The sequence below is a fragment of the Falco cherrug genome, chromosome 3 (genome assembly GCF_023634085.1).
Source record: "Falco cherrug isolate bFalChe1 chromosome 3, bFalChe1.pri, whole genome shotgun sequence".
Lineage (NCBI taxonomy): Eukaryota > Metazoa > Chordata > Aves > Falconiformes > Falconidae > Falco > Falco cherrug.
In genome coordinates, this window is record NC_073699.1 from 31,796,046 (window position 1) to 31,818,192 (window position 22,147).

The 22,147-nt window shown below is 44.3% G+C and overlaps 1 protein-coding gene across 3 annotated transcripts in view; it reads right to left on the reverse strand.

The window, feature by feature from the left end:
* Positions 1-14,320: 14,320 nt before the first annotated feature.
* The window catches only part of ESRP1 (epithelial splicing regulatory protein 1), a 34,930-nt gene continuing 27,103 nt past the window's right edge, over positions 14,321-22,147 (reverse strand). For 2 of the 3 annotated variants that reach the window (XM_055705972.1, XM_055705970.1), the window contains exons 14-15: positions 16,886-16,991; positions 14,322-15,330 (exon numbers count right to left, since the gene is read on the reverse strand). In XM_055705972.1, the coding sequence (XP_055561947.1) occupies positions 16,901-16,991 (91 nt within the window). In that variant the 3' untranslated portion in view covers positions 14,322-15,330; positions 16,886-16,900. Of the gene's footprint in view, positions 15,356-16,885; positions 16,992-22,147 lie in introns of all 3 variants that reach the window. The other variant, XM_055705971.1, reaches the window with a different exon arrangement.

Here is a 22,147-nt window from a genome sequence, read left to right on the forward strand (position 1 = left end):
AAAAGTCATGGGATTGTCATACTGGGTAAGACCTGAGCTCCATGTAGCTCAGTATCGGATGGTGGTCAGCTGCTTCATACCAGCTGCTGCATGGTAAGGTGGAAGAGCCCCAGCAGTTCTTGTCCCGATGTCTGGCAGTTTGGCTCCCTCTTGGTTATGTAGCTTACGATGTTGGGTTTTGGAGCTTTAGTCATGGTTACAGTTGATTTTCTTGACAGCTGTGCATGATGGTATGGGTGGTCCAGTGCTTTCAGGGCCAGGAGACCTGATCTGCTGTGGTCAGTCGACTCATGTATGCTTGGCTGCAAAGCTGGCTTCTGCAGAGGGCAGTGGGAGGGTGGTCAGGGGAGCAAGGTTCCCTCTGTGAGAAGCAGAGAGCCTGGCCAGCCTGTCAGACATGCTGGGACGTTGCCTTGGCTTCTGGGTGTAATGCTGAGGACTGATGATGAAACAGCAGGAATGGATGTTGCCTGTGGCAGCTGCCTCCAGAGAGGGGTTGTGGGACTGAGAAACAGAAGAATGAGCAAGAGAAAACTCTCCCCAAAGAGGTGAGATTTGAACCAACACAAGGAAGAGAAGAACTCTGAGGAAAAACACTCTGTACTGAAGGACTTACACTGAAAGCCAGAAGTGTGCCTAAGCCTCAGTCCCCCTTACTAACACCCAGAGAGGGTGATTACTAAAGCTTTGACAGCAGATTATGGAGCCCCATCGTGAGCGGGAAGACTGTTAGAGACCCATCTGGAGAACGGTAGGTAGAAACAAGCTTCCTGATGAGGAAAAACAGTAGCGTGGCCGCAAAACCAAAACCGGCTCAAGCAGCTTCCCCTGATTGTCTACAAAAGGGTGCTGGCATGTGGACACTGGCTGTGGGCAGCATTGACTCAGCTCTTCCTTCTGTTCTGGTGCGCTCCTGGCTTCGGCACCTGCCTGGCTCTCGCTGGGATTTTGCCCCTTTCCTGTCACCGGTTGCCTCCAGGGCTGTGGGTCTGCACTGGCAGGACAGACGTCATGTGGGGGCTTGACCATATTAATTTCTGCATCAATACTCCTCGGCACCCCGGCACTTGAGATCTGAATCTCCTGGCTAATGGCTGCACATAGAAGCCTCAGGCTCCTCCGTCTGCCCTGCAGAGAAGGGGAAATGTAGCGCTGCCCAAGTCTGACCTCCATAGTTGTGGCTACAAAACAGAACCTGCCTGGTGATTGATCCCTCAGTTATTCCAAAGCACGTGATTTTGAAAGCAGTGAAGTTTAGCAGTTACACCTTCCTCTTTGAGTTAGTTTGGGGTTTTTTTCCCCATTTGTTTAAGCAAGTTAGTTGTTGCTGCACTTTAACCCATTTCACAGTGAGCAAAATTAAGTACACAAGGTATCTATTACTGTCTTGCAGTTCTTCTGACTGTACATTCAACAATGATGACAAAACCTTGTCAATACCAAAGACCTCAGCACTGCCGATCTCAGCATGGGCTACCTTTGCAATTTTGCACGTGGCACTGAGTCTGACAGCTGAGATTCATGGCCCTGGGTGATGCTGGCATCAACAGCTTCCCTTGAATAACTGTTGTTACTCACTTGTTAACTCTCACTGGTAACACTTGATGATGTTTCTGAGGCACAGAGAAGCTGATTAAATGCTTTACCACATCCTTATGTCCTGGATATAAGGATAAACCTCTTCCCCATGAGGACGGTCAGGCATTGGAACAGGTTGTCCAAAGGTTGCAGCCTCCATCCTTGGTAGTTGTTAAGATCAGACAGGATAAAACGTTGAGCAACACTGTCTCATCTCAGAGCTGCCCCTGCTTTGGACAGGCAGTTGGACTACAGACGTCTTGAGATCCTTCTGACCTGAATTATCCCATGATCCTATAAAGTTGGCACATCCACTTGCCATGAAATATTCCATTCTAATGCAGTGCATGGAATTCACACAGTGTTTCCGTAAATCTCAGCTAGGAAGAAAGAATCCAGGCTATGTGAATGTAGCCCCTTAGCAATTTCAAGACTTTTTTTCTGCTGTAGCTTCATTCATCCTGATTCACCTTGAGTACTACTCTCATTTAGGGTCCTATGGTTGACAAGACCATTCTCCGTTTCTTCTGGATCTAGACTCTGCCCTTTCTCACTGAGATCTGTGAGGGCTTGAAAGCAGTAACAGCCTTTCTCCAGCCACCAATTGCTCATCTACAACAGGGAGGACATCCACTGTTCAGACAGACACGTGCAGCTTTTCCTCCAGCACTGGAAAAGGCAGACAGAAAGGACCATATGCCATCCTCCTAGTTCAGGCATTCTTACTGTCCCCCCACAGCTCACATCTGGATCATCTTTGGACTCAAGAGGGAACAAACCAGTGCGATGTTAATGTGTGCCTAAGGGTAAGCGTTATTCCTAAGAGAACAAGAAAAAAGCCCTTTCCCAGTCCTTGAAGGACCCCATCCCTTGTGTTCTTAGGATTGTGTTCATAACGGCAGCTCTTGTCTCATCAAACCTAGTGCCCTGGGACTCGGCAAGAGCTGACAACACCCTCCGTATCAGGAAGCAGTTTGCTGCGAACCAGTGACTTCTCAGAAAATGTTCTAGTCCAGTGCCCGTGTCAGGGGTTTCAGATCACTGTGCCTGGACAACAAAAAAACTCCAGTTATGATTGTTCAAACTGAAAATTGAATGTGAGGTCAAGTTTCTGTTTGCTACAGAATTAAATTCACATCCTTTGTTTCAGATAAGCCGCAAGCCTGAGACTGCCTTTCAGACCTATGTCTGTGTGCTCCGTACGCCTCTGGTCTCCAGTGCACACCATCCCATTCTTCTTTTAGCAAGGGCATTAAGAAATTCTGGTGAGAGCCCACATGTATGATCATAACAGGGCAGAGGCAGTTCAGTTATCCAGATCTCCTGAAGCTCCCAGTTTAATCTTCAGTAATGTGGCCAGGCTGTTCAGACACCCTTTCTGAACGAGACCATCTCTAAACCTCACCTAGAATATCAGTTGGTTGGCTTCCATGGGGACAGCTTCTTTGAAGTCAAACAAAACTCCCTCAAGTCCCAAATTACACCAAATAAATTAATTTTTTTTTAAAAAGGGGGAGAGTTCGCTACGGTGGCAGAATACTAGTATTTCTTAGCAGAGTCAGACATTTGTAACAGAGGCACGTACACTCCAAGAGCAGAGTGTATATGGCCAACACATCTCAAAGAGCCAGCTCTGAGGAACTAACTTTCTTTCCTAATTAAATATCAAAAATGAGAAATGATGGATGGTTTAATCAGGCCCCTTTACATAATTACTCTGGGACAGAAGATCATTCACAGGTTGTTTCTTTTTCAAATGTGTCTTGGCACAAGGGCTTTTCTTGATCCTTAATTCTTCTTCTCCCTCTTATCTGAAATGCCATCATTCCCTCCCCACTCCCACCACCATCCCCCTCTGTGGGAGACGTGACCGGTGCCTCAGCACAGGCAGGAGCACTACTGCCTGCTATGAACCACTGCAGTCCTCTCCCGTGTCTGCATCCCTGCCTTTCAGAAACTTGAAGAGCTTGTTTGGGTTTTGAGCAAAACTGCTGAACTGTCTCCTGTAGTGCCCTATTATCCTACCCGGCTGCAATGTACTGCTTTTGATTTTTGCTTGGCTGGTTTGCTAGCAAACTCCGTTTGCATGTAGATGTACTGTACTGGCATGCCAGGAGGTGAGCAGAGATGTGTCTATCCGGCTACGTGTTTGGCAAAAACAAACCAATCCTTTTATCACCAAATGAGATGTCATTAGAGCCACCCTCTAGCCTCTCCCTTAGCAAAATTAAGCTGTAAAAACCCCAGCAGGTCTCCAGCCTGTCCTATTAGAGTTAACAAGAAAAACCCAGTCAAAGTCAGAGGTGCAGGAGCCTTAACCTTTCTTAAATTGGCGGCACAATTTGCATCGCTGACGGTGTGGTGAGTCAGCATGGATGGGATGAGTTGGTCGGTGGTTAGCAAGCACTCCATGAGCTGGCACCGACACCGGCTGCCGTTATGTCATTGCCGGGGATGTATTAACACCTTGCCTAATCTGTGTGCTTTCTTGAGGGGGTTATCCTTGCACCTCCCTCAAGTGTGAAATAGAGGCAGAGTGCTGACAAACTCAGTCCTGGAGAGCAGAGATTCAGGATCCGTGCCAGCAGCTCGTGTCAGCCTTGAGCATCCATTTTCCTGTGTCGTGGGGCTGTGACAGTGCAGACGGGCGCTTCCCATTAGATATCACAGACACTGAAAATAGACACTCCATTACTGTAGCACATTAGCTGACGGTAATGATAGGGCTCTGCTTACTAGTTCAGTTACATACTGGCAATCTGGCCACTTTGCATGCTTTATTTATCAGGTATTAATTGCAACTTCCACTTATCACCTCCAGCCTAAATTGCTGCATCGTCCATTGCAGTGATCAGACATTTACTTATTTTTGCTTTTGCTATTAGCATCAGGAAACTCAATTACAGGCGAGCAGGCATGCATACACAAACACACAGTAGTAGGTTTGTGCTGATGTTTTTAAAGATACACATCTGCTGATACTAAAAATAGGTCCTTGTCAGCAGCTTGGTAATTTTAGGCTCAATGAGAATTCATCCCCATGGTAACTGTACAGTTGTTGAATCATTTATTATTTGAGCTTCAAAATCACAACAGTGCCGGCAATTTTCATCCTCTGAACATTTTTAAGGACCTTTTGCAGTGTTGCAGTACTCCTTGCATCACCATCAATATTTATCAAGCAAACAGCACTAGGCCTTGAGCTGACTACTGGCTTTTCCTCGTCCATGTCGGGACTGGGATACTCGATAGCAGGATGGCAGTTTAAATAGGTTTCCCTTTTGAGATACCAGCAGTCCTGCTGGCAGGGCTGTTTGGCTGGGGATGGTACACACCGAGCCCTGCAGACTCCTGATTGGCGAAATGAAACTTTCCAGCACGGACCTAAGGCTCAGTCTTCGCCTCGAGAGCCAGAAAGCAAGATAACTCAGGCCTCAGTTGCAAGAGGTTTTGCAGATAAGGGGCTGGTAGTTTTTAACCACGTAGATAGATGCGGTTGACTCCAGGCTGGTGGGGGGACACACTACCTGGCTTTGTGGAGATAAAAGCTGTTTGTACTTTCCCTCACTTACAGATAATGCTCATTAGCCATCTCGTGTGAAAACCAAGAGAAGTCAGATGACTTGGCTAGCAAAGCATAAGGTGAAACTCAGGTCCCCTCTGCAGGATGGGGCAGGGGGCCTGCGACCACTGACAGGCTTGAAACAACAGAAATAACGCAGCAGCAGAAACACTTTCACAGCACACAAATTGCATTGAGATGGCGTTCCTGAGACCGATTTTGGGATGGATTAAATTGCAGGCATCAAGTCCCTCACCAGCTGCCCACGATTTTTGTGGCACCATTGCTGGCCATTAGATTTACTAGAGTGTGCAATACAGAAGGCTGTCATGTTTTAGGTAAAAGAGGCTCAGTCCCTTTTATTCTAACAAACTGGGATCTGAAAGGCTGACCCAGAAACACAGAGGCTATTCCCAGGTGCCAGCAGTTGTAAAGTGATATGCTTAACACAGCTGATTCCTCCTAGGTTAAACATTATAGCTATTATATACTGTCATGAGTGATGCCATATTTTTAGCTCAAATGCACTTTCATTGTGTGAGCTTTTAAGAAGCTCTTGGACAAAGTAATCTGCAAGGCGCTTTTAAATTGCCTTTCACCTTATTAGTTCAGTTGAGTTGAACACAGGGAAATAAGGATGTGCAAGTGCATCGTACAGCTGCCGTACAGCTGCCTTCCACCTTAAGCAGCTTTCTGTAAATCTGTCAGTACCCGGAGTGTGTTGTGCATCACCCATATGGGATTAGTCAGGTGATCCTGGTGCGCACTGTGGGGAGAACTAGCGCCTGCCATCAAGGGGAGCTCGGTTTCCCAGTGTATGATCACCACTGATGTCATCCACGTGCCAAGGGACAACACAGTGCTTTCCCCAAGGGTAGGAGCAGGAGAAAGCGGCCCATCCATGAACCAGCCCACAGCACTGAAGTTTTCTCCTGGGCAAGTGGCAGTTCTTCTTTATTCTTTATTCAAGCATCTGGTTGCTCAGTCTGTTCATTTAATTAAACCAGAAATTTCCTTCCCTCCAGTTGGTTTAGCCAGTATACATTTATCCCAGAGATAAATTTGGAATATGCTGCCTGTTTTTTATTTCCACATACCAGCCTCCATCTTCCTGGACTGGAAAACATGCTCTGTGGCTGTGGCCTCAGCCGGCAGAGGCGATGCCAGGTCTCACCACTCCACGGCCAGAATGTTTCAATAGGAGAATTACTTGCCTGTAGCATCCAGAAAGCTGGTCACAGCTCACAGGTTTTATAACGAATTGGGAGGGGGAGAAAATCACCTGCACAATAGACCAGAAGTGGCATTTATTCCCAGACCCATTGTGGCCAAAAGCTTGTTTCCAAGTAGTTTTTTCCACTTGCCATGCAGTGCTGGGCAGGCAGCTTGGCTCTGCCCTGCAGGCTGCTGCCCACGGAGATGGGGTGACCCTGCCAGAGCGCCGCAGCTCTTCCCAAACACTGTTTTTCCCATCAGGAAGAATGAAGTTCTGAGTAATGACCCCGAATATGCTGTTACTGTGTAACATCCAGTCTTACATTTTCATTATTCATTTTTGCCATATTACACTTTCTTGATCCTGCTTGTAGGGGGGATGACACAGTGATATTGTGTGATACCCCAGCAGTGTTGCTGACCACAGGCCCCTGCAGCCCACGAGCTCCCAGGGTGGCCATCACCCAGGGTACCTGCACATCTGTAACCCAGGGTACCTGTACATCTGTACCCCAGGGTATTCACACATCTGTAACCCAGCGTACCTGCACATCTGTACCCTAGGGTACCCACACATCTATAACCCAGGGTACCCACACAGCCATCCCCCAGGGTACCTGCACAGTCAGAAGCCTTCACCAGGCACCGGTGAGGGCATTATTAACTTGCAGAGCAGCTGCGATTGGTGACTGTGCATGGAAAGGAGACCCAACCTGCTTGAGACTTGAAGACCAGGCTGGGTTTGAAACTTTAGGTGCAGTCTGCCCCAACGCAGGATGCTTTTTTTATCTGAAGTTGGGGAGAAATGATGAACGTGTGATTCCATCATACTATTTTTGCAGTTGCTCTCTGAAAAATAATCAAGTGTTAAAGCCCATCTATCAGCTCTATCTTACTAGCTTTTTCCATCTGGTTGTAACCATATTTTCCATCTGAGATGTTGGTTAGTAAAAATAGCTCATCTACGATTTGTATTAGTGACAAGGGTCTTTTAACCAGGAACGTCTCCCGAGCAGCGGGGTGCTCTAGAAATATTGTCACTCCATAACTTTGTGCTTATGTATGATCGCTTATGAGACATTTATTCCATGTAACATCTCTTTCCTCTTCACCCTGCAGGCAGATTTGCATAGGCTGAAACTTAATAAATGGGCTGCTTTGTGCTTCCTTTGGTGTATATCCTGCACCCTGAGTTAGAGAGCAGTCTCCTCAGAAATGCAGGCAAATTGCTGTTGTACCCTTTCAGGTGGTGTGCGTGTGGCCAGACACTGACACTGCCTGCTGGAAGCTGGGTCTGCTGGGGAGCTTGCAGCACAGGCACCTTCCTCTGTAACCTCACACTAGCTTTGATGCAGGGGCTGAGACTGGAAGCAAAGCAGGGCCAGGGGTGATCCCTTGGTTCCCAGCAGCCAGAGGAGCTGGTGGAGGGACACAGACAGCAGACAGAGCCAGCAGCCCCCAGACCGCAGCAGCCCATGCAACTGCCCACCTGCATGGATAGACACAGGACATGGGGTTTGACGTTAAGAGATCTGGAGCAAACACTGACAAAATCCCATTTTTGCTGCTGATGCTTCTTTATACAATGATGGATAGATTCTCTCTACAGGCACCAATGTGTAACAGCTCTCTCAAAAGCAAATCAGGTTTGCTGATTAATCTAGGCCATCTTTAATTTTCTCTGCACTCATTTCTGTGCATACTTATTTCATTCCTGTGCTATCATGGAGGGCTTTCACGCCTAAGTGCACTGAATTGTGACTGCAGCCATGTGAGAGAGGGCCCCCCTCCCTCCCCATCAGGATCCAGCTGCAGTGGGGCTGGCACAGCCTCAGCCCCTGCCCAAACTCCCCCCATTCCAGCAGTGATTCAGAGCAGGGCCTCGGCACTCCCACCCCAGGCTCCACGCGTGTGGTGAGCCCAACACCGCTCTTCTGTCACCAGTCCAGCTCAAAAATCAGTATGAGGTCAGTTGTCGATTGCTGGGGTAGGCAAGGCTCGTAGCCTTTGTGGTCCAAACCGTTCCTGCATTTGGGTTCTTTTCTGTGGTGCAATGAGACCGGGTGGGATAAGCTGCTGCCACCTGCTTGCCCCTCGCGGGAAGCCTTGGTTGAGTGCGGGATGCTTTGACGTGCTAGCGTGATCACCAGAGTGAGAGCAGAGCGCTGTGCCTCCAGCTGGCCTTCCCTAAATTTCACCTGGATCTTTCCAGACTGTTTCATTGCCTGGGACCCTGTGATGCTCTAGTGACAGCTCAGTGTTGATAGTGGTGCTCCTTCAACTCCCTGCGCATTCCTGGCTTTGCACTGGGGCTCCCCTTGGCTGTGCAGCCACTGCTGTTGGTCCCGCTCCACCCTGATCAGTAACAGGAGCTATTGCCATGGTTAAAGATCTCTGTTGCTTCTCTATGCTCAAGAGTGCCCTTGGAGCCTCAGGGCTGTGCCCAGGACCCAAGGTGGTGTGCGGTGGCACAGGGCTGGGTGCAAGCATGGCTAAGAAGAAGGAAGGGGGTTTCAGAGAGCGTTGGTTGCTCTCATACTATGAAATCGTAGCCCTAGGATATAAACAGGGACATACCTTGCAGGCAGAGGTGATACCTTTCATTAAGTGAAGTCATAAAGTTGAAAAAAACCACAAAGTTTGGGTCTCCAGGCCCTTTTTTGAGCACGCGGTTTCTCCGTTTCATATATCTCATAGGCAGTGAGTGCCAGTCAGGGTAAAGTTTACTGGACTTCGTGTGGGCTTCTTGCGCAGTTATGACCACTCAGTCGGTCCTCTCCATTGAGCCCAGCTAGGTTGACATGTGCAGCCATATTTCCCTCAGCGGTAAATGATGCAGCGAAGTTGGTATTTAATAACTTTTTCAGCACTGCCATGGTGCTTTTTCAGCTGTTTCCAGCTCAGTTCTGCAGCCAGTGCTTTGGCCACGGGTCCTTTCAGCAGAGTTTGCTCCAACTCTGTTGACGTGTCTCATCGCAGGAGCTCACACAGCAGGCCAGGATTACACACCTCCTGGGGAGATGCAGGTACTAAGCCAAGTAACTGCCACAGGACATCCAAGAGCCACAGGAGAACATTTTTTATCACCACGCTCCATTTACACCATGAAAACAAGTTTTTTTCCTTTGTTTCCAATTTAGCACAGCATGACCTTGCATTGGCTTCTCAAACCAAGCAGGGCAGAGGTGGCAGAGGTGGACAAAAGCAAGCTCATCTCACTTAGGCTTGCTCTTTGCCAAGTAGCTCACCTTTGACCTGCTTAATTCCCTTTGCGGGTAAGGATGCAGGCAAGAGCGACTTGTTTACATCTCCATTCAAGTGATTAATGATTAAACAACACAAGAAAGGAGTCCTTGTGGATCCACTAGCCCAAAGTCTGAGCACACAATGAAATAACCAGCTGCTTTGAGTCAGCAGCAAGCCCGGTAAACACAGGGGCTCCTTCCCTGAGGTGTGGGGCTGGAGAGGGACAAGGGCTGCACAGGGGATGCTGGGGAGCAGGCCCTGCCTGCCCCTGGCTGCCTTCTCTTCTGTGACAACGCTGCATCATCCGTGCGGGATGCCCAGTGCTTTGGTCCCTGTACCACACTGTTCGCCCCCTTCCCTCCCCTCCAGCACTGCCACCCTGCCAGCCCTTCTTCCCCCATAAGGGCCACAGCCTGGCTCTAACCCCTCCCCAGCACCAGAGAGGCCCAGGAGGTGATTTTGGAGAAAGGATGGAGATAGGTGGGAGCACGAAAAAAGGCAGAAAGTCCATACTCAGGGAAACGGGTTGAAGAGGGGTAAGGGGCGTCCTCACCTTCAACCTGTCCTGGGAGTGCTTTGGTATGGGGAAGGGGTTGGAGTCTTCTCATTATTTTGCCCAGTTTCTACCACCTCTGCATTTTAACAAGGTCCCTTGCTGAAAGTGTTAAACTATTAAAAGAAAAAAGGTGGCACAGGCATTGCATTTTTCATTGCAACATGCTGCTTGCTGGCAGCATTGCTTTTAGGATCTCGCCACTTGTAAGATCCTGAAGTACTGCAGTCCTAGTGTTTGAGGTTGTTGATGGTGACAAAAGCACTCTGAAAAACAATGCATCCTTAGAGAACAGCACTGCTGCAACTCAGACACCAGAACATACACAGCTTTTGTCGGCAAGTTACTAATTACAAGTTAAAAACACTTCCCGTTCACAGGTTTGGAGTATTGGTTTGCAAGTTACTTTGATCGAAGTATATTTATTTTCAGCTTGCAGTGTTTGAAAACAAACAAAGCCCACAGAGTAAAATATAATTAAAGATTTAAAGTATTTGACACTTTAAAATACTGTTTGGTTTTGATGGCTCAGAATGCATGGTAGGAAATCTGGGATGAGAAATTTCAGACCTGGCAAAATAAGAGAGCACTGAGCTCTCTATAGCTGTCCAAGGGGAGTGTGGAAACCAGCCTTTCCCAGCACCCACTTACAGCTTTTGCTGTCACAAGATGTTACAGTGAAATTATCCCTTGTCTTGCAAAAGTGCAAATTAAAAATGAAAAAATTAAGGGGGGAATTTTTAGGAACTCCTTTAGGCTTAAAAGCTCCTGCCTTAAATATGGGGCATTATTTTCATAGTAAACAAATAGTGGTAGAATTCTAGTGGTTTTTAAAAGGTTTTAAACCAAGATTGCAATGTTCCTAGTTAAACCACATAATACCATGCCACATAGGCTGGTATATTGACCATGGAAAGCACCCAAGTTTTAGTCAAAAGTTAATTCAAAAAAATCCTTAACATTAAGGTCTTACAAAAACTATATAAAGTACATATAGATTCAGTTTTAGATTTTTAATTTTGGAATTTAAAAAAAGACAAGACAACATGCTGCTGAGACTATTAAAAAAAAAAAAAAGGTGGGGGTGGGGAAACAGTATGAAGTTGTAGCAGCTTGAATAGTGGGCATACTTTTATCATCAGGGTAAACAGGGCTGTCATTCCTTAGGTTATCCACACTAGTGGACAGTATAATATGCTCCTGCAGTTTAATTTTTTTTTAAAAAACATTAGATTTAAAACCAGGTTTTACTAAGACCAAAGGCACATTTTCTCCATGTAACATGATACATTTGAATATAGTCTTCTTGAAATTATAATATCTTTTCACATTTTTTTCAGATTAATTCCAGTGATTACCTTCACATTAGATATTATTTACACATCTGAATACATGAGTGATAGATTCACATCTCAAGTTCAATCAATAACCTTAACCTCAGAGAAAGTTACATAGTGGAATTGGACTTTCATCTTTACTGATGGAGTCTCAAGCTTTCTTGCTTGAATAAGTAAAATTGCCTCCAGCTGAGAACCTGCCTAACTGAGGTAACAGATATTCAGAGATATTAAAGCTATGAGATTTCCCAATTAATCTTGCAAAAAGAAAACCGAATAGACACACATTTTCTCCTTCTGTGGAAATTGCATTTCTAGTTTGTTTGATTTCTAGAACATACAACCATTACAATGGGGGAATGGTATACTGCTCAGCTTTAGGTTAAATGAGATTTGACATTGTAATCAATTAAAACCGACAGACTTACAGAAAAAGAGGATTCAGTTCTGAATTTAATAGAACCAGAAGAATCCCAAACATAAGACAGCCTGTAGAAAAATAACGCAAAACCCAACTCAGATCATGTACAGTAGATGTGCATCTTACTTCATAAAATCTGAGGCCAGGGTCCTAAGAACAAAGTGGTATCACCATAGAAAACAACCTGGTGGGGATCTGAGGAGGACATCTTGTCCACATCTGTGCCCAACAGTAGGATCAGCTATACCAGCACCAACTCTGACAGACGCTTGGCCAACCAGTCCCGAGAGATTGCTGGGGTGGAGACTGAGCCGCCTCCCCAGGCAGTCTGCGTCAGTACTTGACTACTGCTGGTATGAGAAGGTTTGTTCTGATGCCTGCCTTAATCCCTGGCTGTAACTCCATCCCCCTCTCCTGGTTCCATCCACAATGGGAAGCATCTATTCCTTCTCTGTTCATAGCCATAGTTTTTCATACACTGTTCTCGTGCCTCTCCCCAGCCTCCTCGTCACCAAGACAAGCAACTCCAATGCCTTCAGCAGGCTCTTGGGAGCTGTTTCCATATCCCACCTGTTTGCTCTGCAGTCAGTCCACAGCCTTCTGCAATTTTTGTGCCAATTGTTGGCCATAACTTTTTGCTAAGGTTTTACCAGCATTGTATAGAAGACTTGGAAAACTTCAAGGGCATCCCAAACAAAAGGCCCATTTGTGCAACCCAACGTAAGTTTTGCCTTTGTTTCTCAAAGGCATTTAATTATTGTTGCATTCAGTTTTTGATTTATTTTTCCAAACCTTTTCTGCACTACTGCTTCCCATCCACTCATTCCCTATCTGTGTTTACACAGTTGGGATATTCCCGTGCAGTTAATATGCAAAGACTCTATTCCACCATCACTCCCTGGGTGGCTTATATAGACTAATTATCTTTCTGCATAACTATTAATTCATAATTCTGCTCCAAAATTAAAGGCAGAACCATCTTCTCAGAAAGAAAAGCTGGAAAAACCATTTAAAAATATTTTGCATCAATTAATCACATTTAATATACTCATGTTTACAGAACAGCGATTTAAAGGAATGCCCTGTCAAGTACTCCAGATTGTAACACTGTGAAGTTTACCAGAAAAAAATATAAATCTAGATTACTATGGCTGTAGTGATTGCAGGAGAGTGGCAAACAGGAAAGAGAAGAGCAAAGAAATAACGGAAATAATGAAAAGGAGATTTTTATTTTTTTTTTTTTTTTAAATCAGCTAGCCTTGTTTCCATCATCACTTGCCTTATCTGGAAGAGTTTTTCTACTTTGCCACAAAATCCATTCCCCCCGCTTCCCTTGTACTTACTTTCAGAGATACCAAGGCACTGTTATGGATTTGGTCTCACGGTAACTAAATACTGCTATAGGAGGAAAATAAGCACCCCATACCCAACGTGCTTTACAGGAACACTTGTCTTAACTGTTGAGGTTTACCAAGGGCCTCCCAGGAACCACAGCATGAGTTAGGTCCTAAAGTTTTATTATTCCTTCTGCCGAGTTGGAGGTAAGTCAGAAGAAAAAGCAAAATGGGCTCCAAAGCTGCTGGAGACCCAAATTAGGCAACCCCTGTGCAGTCCCTCCCTAATAACCACAGTGGTGACAGATTTCCCCTCACACAACCACTGGTTACAAGGTGGACCGAGGCTCTTCTCAGGCTGCAAAATTGCAAAAGCTCTTTTCTTCTTGAGACCATGCACAGATGATGGGGCGCAAAGGTGCAGCCCTTCCGCCACAGTTAAGAGATGTGTCTGGGAGAACGAGAGAGGCAGAACTTGACACTGAGCTCATCCTCTCCAGCAGACATGGGTCCCAGCTCCTAGGCTGTCCACCCTGGCCCATCCAGGTGTTTTTTTAAGAGTTCTGGTGTAAAGCACGGACCTAGCTCTGCCTGCTTGTCTCCAGGAAAGGCATCACCTCTGGGATGATAGCAGCTGTGCTATGCTTTCCAAAAGAAACTGGACCAGCAAGGAAGAGTGCATAGGGCAAATGCTTTCCCACATCAGCCTCCAGAAGCACAAGCAAGCACATTCTTGTGGATTTGTGTGTTTTTAAATAGAGACATGTCTTTTTGCCAAATACCTTGTCTTGCATGGCAGCAGCTTTCTCACTTAGAAGGCTGCAGCAGAGAAGGCTTGCTTATAGCTAACTTCAAGAAGAGATAGGCTTGCAATCCTGAATTCTGTATATTAATTTTGAACATGCCAGAGAACCTATTCCATCTGCAACCTTTAGTCTCACAAATCTCTTTATTTCAGGGTTTCTCCTTCCTCACCTCATTATTTTTACTGAAAAAAAAAAAGTATAATTGCCATGGAAAGATGCTGTGCTCTAACCCCTAACTGAAGTCCAGTCCCAGGGCAGGCAGAGAAAGCACAGACTGCTAAAAGACATGAGTTTAAGTAAGAGCATGTACATAATCTCCTTTCTTTGGTAAGAGTGACAGTTGTGGTGCTGAATTATGGTCAAAGAGTACTTGCTCTAGTTCAGAGAGACCTAACGCAAACTACTGTCCCTACCTGAAACACCTCACCCCCCCCTTAAAGCAGACAAGGTCCTGGGTCTTACAACAGATCAAATTCCTTCTCTTAAATATGAGATTGTTCTACTTCCTGTTCTACCTACCCTGCTTGGTGTTCAACAAATAAAATAGTATCATGGGAGATATGTGAACTGCAGTTCTCATTTTCTGACTAAGCAGTGTGATCAAAGTTTGAAAATGCCTACTCCTGTAAACCATTTTAAATTTAAATACCCAAGTACATATGGAAAGCATACAAAATAAGAATCTGAGACAAAGCATTTAACATCTTGCACTTATATTTTTACAAAGTTACAGCATTTCTTACTCAGATAATCCATTTTACATTCCTAATTATTTCTGCACTGTGTAAAATATGCCTGTATACAAAGTTTACAGAGGCTTCTTTTGCACAGATTAGACAAATATGTACAAGACAAGAAAACAAGTTTTTTTATAAAAATGTCAGAAGCACAATTAGAGGTCTTAAAATACTTCCTTTTTTAAAAAAGAACAACTTTGTGTGCAAAATTAGGTAAAAAAAGACTTGTTATTTCAGAGAACATAGTAGATCAGACTTTGTAGGTTCAGGCTAAACTATTCCTGTGCTAAGAGCAGCTTAATACTTTCTTTATCAAGAAGCAGCCCTCAGGGGCTTGCTCTCAGTGAAAGGCTTAGTGATCTATGTGCGCATGTCTGAAAACTGTGCATTAACTTTAAAACAGAGGCCCATCTGCTGATTTCCAGAGTTCTGATGACTTTTCTCGAGCACAATTGGCTTGAGCAGTGGAAAAACTGGGAATACAAAAATCTCCATCTAGGCTTGCTGTGTTTGTTCAAAACATCAGAAAGGGTAGGGGAATCTGCATGAAAAAGTTGTGCAGGTCACTGAACACCATGATAAAAGCAAATGTTAGTTTCTTGATTTCTAAAATATCAAGTCTTCACTGAAGGATCAAAAGCTTTAGTTTTCACCTTACACATACAGGATTTCAATGACATTTTCTGTTAGAGAGAACAGCATTTAAGAGTATGCCAGAATATATTCAACACTAAGGGACCTTTTAGCTAAGGTGAAGTTTTACAATCAACTAGAACATGGCAATGCCATTACTATCCCTCAGTGACTGCTTTGCTCACTTCTACATTCCCATCTCTGAGCTGACACAAGTACTTGCACAGCTGTGCTGTAAACTGTATTGGATGAAAACAAATAGAAAGACTAAGGCCATGAGTTCTTCCAGTTGGATCAACTCCCCCACCCTAGGTCACTACATGGCAATGCTCATTATAGGCAAACAGCTACAGGTGGATGGGAAGTGATGCAGCATAGTTTAAGCCAGGATGCTACTAAGCACCTAACTATGTCCTCAGGCTGTTAGTCTTAGGGGTGGGGTTTAGCTTTACCAACCCAGTCAAAAGGCAGCTTGTTGGCCAACTAGCCGAGATGGTAATTTTTGGTTTTACACATGCTGTGCTTCATGTGACTCAGAGCAGATGACAGTGAGGTGATGCTGCAGGTAAAGATTTTGCCCAGAAATGGATTACATCCTGGGCTAAGTTGTCTTTGTGCCAGAAGAGGAAGAATGAAGAGGGTGGAATTTTCATTGTTTTTCAGAAGGGAAGGTGAAGAAAAGGAATAGGGGAAAGAAAAGGGCATAAAGAAATTTTATCACTTTGACTATGTATTTTTAGAACACTAGAGATAACAAGCATTTTTTATAAATATATTTCTATATCTACCTCTAAGACTACAGCACATGATAAAGCACATAGTGCAGCCATCAATACACAGCTTTTCAGTTCAACTTGCATTTTTCTGCACAAATGCTTTCTGGGTGACTTCACCCTTTGACTGTTCCTATACAGGAGATCAAGTAAACCAAGCTTGAAAGGCTGAAGTGGTCTGATCAGAAGGCTTACAAAAGCAAGAGAGTAGCTGTCAGTTATACAAACTGAGTCTACTTCATTGCTGATGTAAAATTTCAGCACGAGGTTTAGAGATCGGATTCTGTATAGTCACCTAAGCAAGTCGCTCATTCTGCCTAACCAATGCTATATCCTCATGTATTGCTCGGAGAGTAACGTCACCTGTGCACTTGGCTCCTCAAAGAAAACTGACTCTGAGGAGCTTTCTGGATGCTCTACAATACTAATATTAAAGCTTGAAGCAGCATGCATTTGGAGCCCTGGGAAGTACAAAGCAGCAGCCCATAACAAGGCTGGGAGGAGTCAAAATCCATTAAATGATGGCTTTAGTAGCCAAGGTCTTACATATTGCAGTATGACGTTCTGGACAGAGCAAAGAGTAGCCATATTCCTAGGGCAGCAAATGAAAAACTACGTGGAGTATGGCGGTTATCTGAAGCAAACACTATGATACCCCCAAACCCATCTCCTGGGGTTCATTATCCTTACCTTCTCTAAGGAAGTCTAACTGCTGGGGCCTTTAAATGCAAATCCATTCTTTGGACACTGTCCTGGCCGGATCACTTGTGTGTACAAGTCCATCCTCTGCTGCATACTACAAACACAAGTTAAGATAGAAGCAGTCAGAAGCCAAACTAGTGTAGAAGAGAGCCAGCAGCTGGCTATGTGACCTTAACCTTTCTTAAAGCCCTGGGCAGATATCAAAGTTCAGGCCATATAATTAGACATTTGTAATGCTTCCATCACCATGGCATCAAAAGCAATTCAACCACAGAAACCAGACTAGGGTAATCAGCCTCCCCTAACACCACATGGGTACACACAGTATCTTGATGAAGAAGGCTGTCTCCAGACTCTGGCAGTCACAATTGATTGGTCTCAAGAGAACGTCACGTGAGATCAGACACAAACACACATCCTGTACAGCCAGAGCCACGTGCACTCCCAAAGTCTCTGAAGCAAGAGTTAACAAGTTCGCTACTAGGTAGATCTGCATAGGCCATTTGTCCCTGAAGTTGTTCCAGTACTGAGGGATGCCACTGACAAAATACCACACACACCCAAAGAAAGCCCATACTTGTTGCTTAAAGCCACCTTGATGATTTTGCTTTATTTCCTGAGCATGACTTCAAGCACCTATTTCCATCACCATTTTCATGCTATTCCTTAGAACTAGGATAGCCTTGCCAAACCTCACTAAAAAGGTAGTTACCAGACCACCTCCACTTCTGTTCTCCAAACTCACAGCTATAAAAATACCATGGGAAAGTTTCTGCTACCAGTCTTTGCTTGCTTAAATCTACATTTAAATCCTTTGCTAAAAGGGTATTCATGAAGATTAAGTTTAGCCCAAAGGCCATTGTCCCAAGATGACTTGTGGAGGAGCCTTCCCTCCACACAAGTCCTACCGTGTTAGCCTATATTCAGTCTCTCTAAATTAAAGCTCAATTTCATGAGTTCCTCTGCAACTTTTAAATCCAGTAGGTACACTTGCCTCCAAGCATGAGTTCTCACCACTGCTATCAGTCTTGCCCTTCCCCAGTTCCCATTATTTACAAAGCCTTGGGTCATCTTCGTATAGCGCAGTATGGAAGGCGATAGCTCACACAGTGGGCAAACAAGAAAATCCAGCAGTCCAGCCATTCCTGGACACAGCATACAGATGTTTATGGTTTCCCTTCAGACAAGTCTTTAAGGGGTTTCACTAAGCAAATGCAGCCAACTGAGGTCTAACGCCACTACTTCTACAGTTAGCAGCTATCCACATCTGGAAAGCGAGCTGGTTTTCCATAGGAACTGCTTCTAATTAATACTTGTTTATCTCCACAATATTGTGCTCCTGGATACCTTTGTGAATAATTCTTCACTGGTAGCTCCACTAGATAGCAGAGATGGTCTAATGACAAAAATGACACTTGCAATCATTTATATCAATTTTGAGCCTACTGTCCAAAAGTTAAATGGGAAGTTCAGATTTCATGCTGTAGAGTAGCATCTTCATACAAATGTATCACAACACACCTCCCACTAATGGTTCCCTGCATGCCTTTTCCCATAACGTTAATAATCTTACTAATCTCTAACAAAATACTACCACAGTCAATATACCCATGTACTATTCAGCTTCTCAAATACAAGATCCAGGGGTCATCTTACAACATTAAGAAGGCTGAAAATAAGTTTTGGAACTTATTACCATCGCATGCTGTCTATAACTGCAAAGTTTTAAATGTAGCTAAACAGTAAGGAGATGAATCCATGGCAGATGCCCACCCACGGTTTGGATCCAAGTTCCAGGTCAGTGTTCTCCATTAACTACCTGCCAAATAATCTGAGGAAGGAGCTCTCCACAGCTGCCAGCAATGCTAGCAAGGCAGTATTTGCTTTTATTTACTTCTGTTTCAGGGACTCTTTAGACACAGCATCTTTTGTGGTCAATGGCAACTGCCACGGTTTAGTTAAAGGCTAGTGCCACAGAAGGACATGCTTGTCTTGCTTTAAAGCAATATTAATGCCACAATAATTCATTTATTCACAGGTAGTAAAAAAAACCAGTAACTCTTCTCAAACACAAGAATAGTCATAGCTTGTAGATGTTGGAAGCTTTGATATTCTTTGTCAGGTCTTCCATAGCCTTATTCAAATTGCCACAGAACTGTAGCTAGTTAACAGACCCCTGCTTTATTTTGATTCAGCAGTTCCACCAAATATCCTCTTTGCTAAAATATCAGGTAATCCATACGAGTTTCCAGCTACTATTAAATACACACATATATGTATAACATTTAAAAAAAATCTGCTCTTTATTGAACAAGATGCACCCCCCCAGGCTACTTGTGACTGCATAGCTTTGTGGAAAGTGCCATTAACATTAATCCTTTTGGCCAGCCCGGCTGAAGCTACCAAAAAGTGAGATTTGCACATCTGAGATAAAACAGTACACACTACAACAGAATTTAAGCTATAGAATAGTTCAATTTTTTCTAGAATCCTTATGAAAACAGCCCCATTGCTTCCAAAACTCCTACGAGGAGAAAGGGAAGAGACCTTTTTGCAGCTTTGTTTACAGAGTTGGTTGTTGTTAGGGAGAACAAAAAGCCAATCCCCCAAACCAAATCATGATGCAGCTTTCTGAGATAAACTAATTTAGTAAGGCTATACCTAGTTAGGTGCATCACTGTTAAAACACACACCAAAACCAAACATGAAGCTACCAGAAAATACCTAACAAGACAGACACCTTGGGCAACCTAGCCTTCCTTTTGAAGCAAGGTGATGGCCCTTGTCCTTGGAAGGTATTGCTGTTAAACTGATGTTCCTCTGCCTTCCTGGCCCTTGCTGAGCAACTGCTCACAAGGACTTGCAGTAGTGGGCCATGAGAGCTTTGGCCGGGTGTCCCAGAGCACAGCTTTCCCACCGTTCTGGCCACTTGACCCTGCTGCTGAGCCTCAGCATACTTCCCTCTCAGCTTTGGTAGGACAGCATTTGGTGGGGCAGAAGAGCTTCCCCTTCAGTTCTCTTGCTTCTGCATCCCTCTTTTTTTTTTTTTTTTTTTAAACTACATCTACATGGTCCTTATCTGTTTTAAGGAAGTCAGGCATCTCTGTTTAAAACTCCAGCTATTCAGAGCAACCCTACTGGCTTTGCACTGAGCTGCTACGAGCGCTTGCTAATTCCTAACTCCACCTTGGAGATAAAGGTAACAGTCAGCTTCAGCAACAGGCTAGGCTAAGGGCACAGCCTGCTCTTAATTCCCTGATACAAGGCACATAGTCTGCCCCCAGCCACTTCTGCGTTCCCCAAGACTGAGGTGGTTGTCCCCCCTAGAGGAACAGCAGTGAGTGACTCAGAGCGGTCATGTCTCCAGATGGCAAATCAGTAGATGAAGAACACTCCTACTGAGAAGTGTCCAGGGAGGGATACAAAATAAATAGCTATTCCAGCCCATCTCCTCTTGTTAAACAAACCCCAGGAACACATACTTGCATTTTTACGCGGGGTCAGAGAGGATTTCTACAGCCGTTCTTAGTAGTTGCATATAACTATATAATGATGCAGTGCAAGACCTTAACTTTTAATATCAATTTAGTTCTAGAAATCAAACATGATATTAAGTCTTTCCCAATGCATACTTTTTTCTTATGAATTGATCCTTCTTTGATCTAATCAACAGCTAGACTGAATTTTTTTTTCCCAGCCAATATTTCTGAGATTGTGGCATTCTCCAAAGACTCTCAAAATAAAACACAATTAAGTTTCAGAAATCAGTTTGGGATGCAGGAACAAGTTTTCACATGTTCTAAAGGTTGATGCTGGTATTCAAACAGTATTTATGAACCACAAGGGATCCCAAACATTCATCACTAAAATATTACATAGAAACATTGAGGTTCACAGTCTGTTTGATTTCCTAATATTTTTTATTATATGTTTGCCTAACAGATACCAATATCCAGAAGGAAGCTGTGGTTTATATTAGATTGGGCGTGCGTTGGGAGCAGTCAACATAGGTAAGCAAGCAGGTTTTTAGATCTCTTCCAAGTATCCTGCAGGCCAGTCAAAAGCAGCATAAATATATCCAGCACTATTTGCACACAGGAACAGACACACACATAGACACCATCCACAGGTTTCAGTTCCCTCCCTGCAGATTTTCTATCCCTATTTTTCCTGTGACTTTGTTCTCTGTAGTCCTGAAAAAAAGTCTTCTTGTTTGTTTGTTAAGTATTAACTATTTCCTGGTCTGTGACAACAAATATCCTTTCATCAGGCTACTGATTGACAGCTTCTATTAATTTCAGGACTGTAAGACAGGTCCTGTATTGCAGGTTAGTCTTACTACATATCCCTTACCATACTACTCAGAGGAATACCAATAGGGAAAGCGATGGGAGAGAAAAAGGGAGGAGGTAGGGAAGAACAACTTGTCAGGCTCATCCACTAGTGTTTCAAGATTAAATTAGCCTCCCCTTTTGCTAGCTCTAGGAAGCCCTGCAGACCCTGAGGAGCATTGCCGCACCCCAAAGTCAGATCTTCTGACTGAAGCTAGAAGGAGGAACAGCAAAAAGCAGGTGCACATCACCAAGCAGCCTTCAGAAAACCTCAGCGAAGTTTGACAGATCACCCCAACACACGATGAACAGCAAATTTATCTTTTTCCAGAGACCAATAGGGATTTTGAACGAGTGCTTGGGCTGGCACAGGGCATGGGTATAATGTGCATGTATGCACAAGCTTGCAGCGTAATGCCTATAACATTCATTGCTGGAAAGCAGCCCGAAAGCAGGCGGAAATGCAGCTTCAGTATAAAGCTTTTAAAAAAGTGGTTCATACAAAATTTGAGAGAGGAAAAACTAGTAAATTGTGGTATAATTACTCAACTTTTAACATGGTACTTTGTTCACTAAAACTAAGTAGACACGCTATTAGAAAAAGTATTTACATAACTAGAATAATTCTCTTTTTCCAAGACTGGAATGTTTATCCATATTTAAAGAAAGGCCACATAACGTGACAAATAGCAGAAGTACGAGCACTAAATCATCAGGTCATGTTTATCAGCTAGAAACGTTCAGATCCCCATGACTGCTGTTTAATCATGAACAAGTACCACAGACAATGTTCTTAACAGGAAAGACTTTTTTAAAAAAAACAAGTTACCAGCTCCAAGGAGCTTTATTCCAAGATCAACCCAACTCTGCCCCTGTAAACACCAAAAGCTGCTTTGGTAGGGATGCTGTCCCCACATCT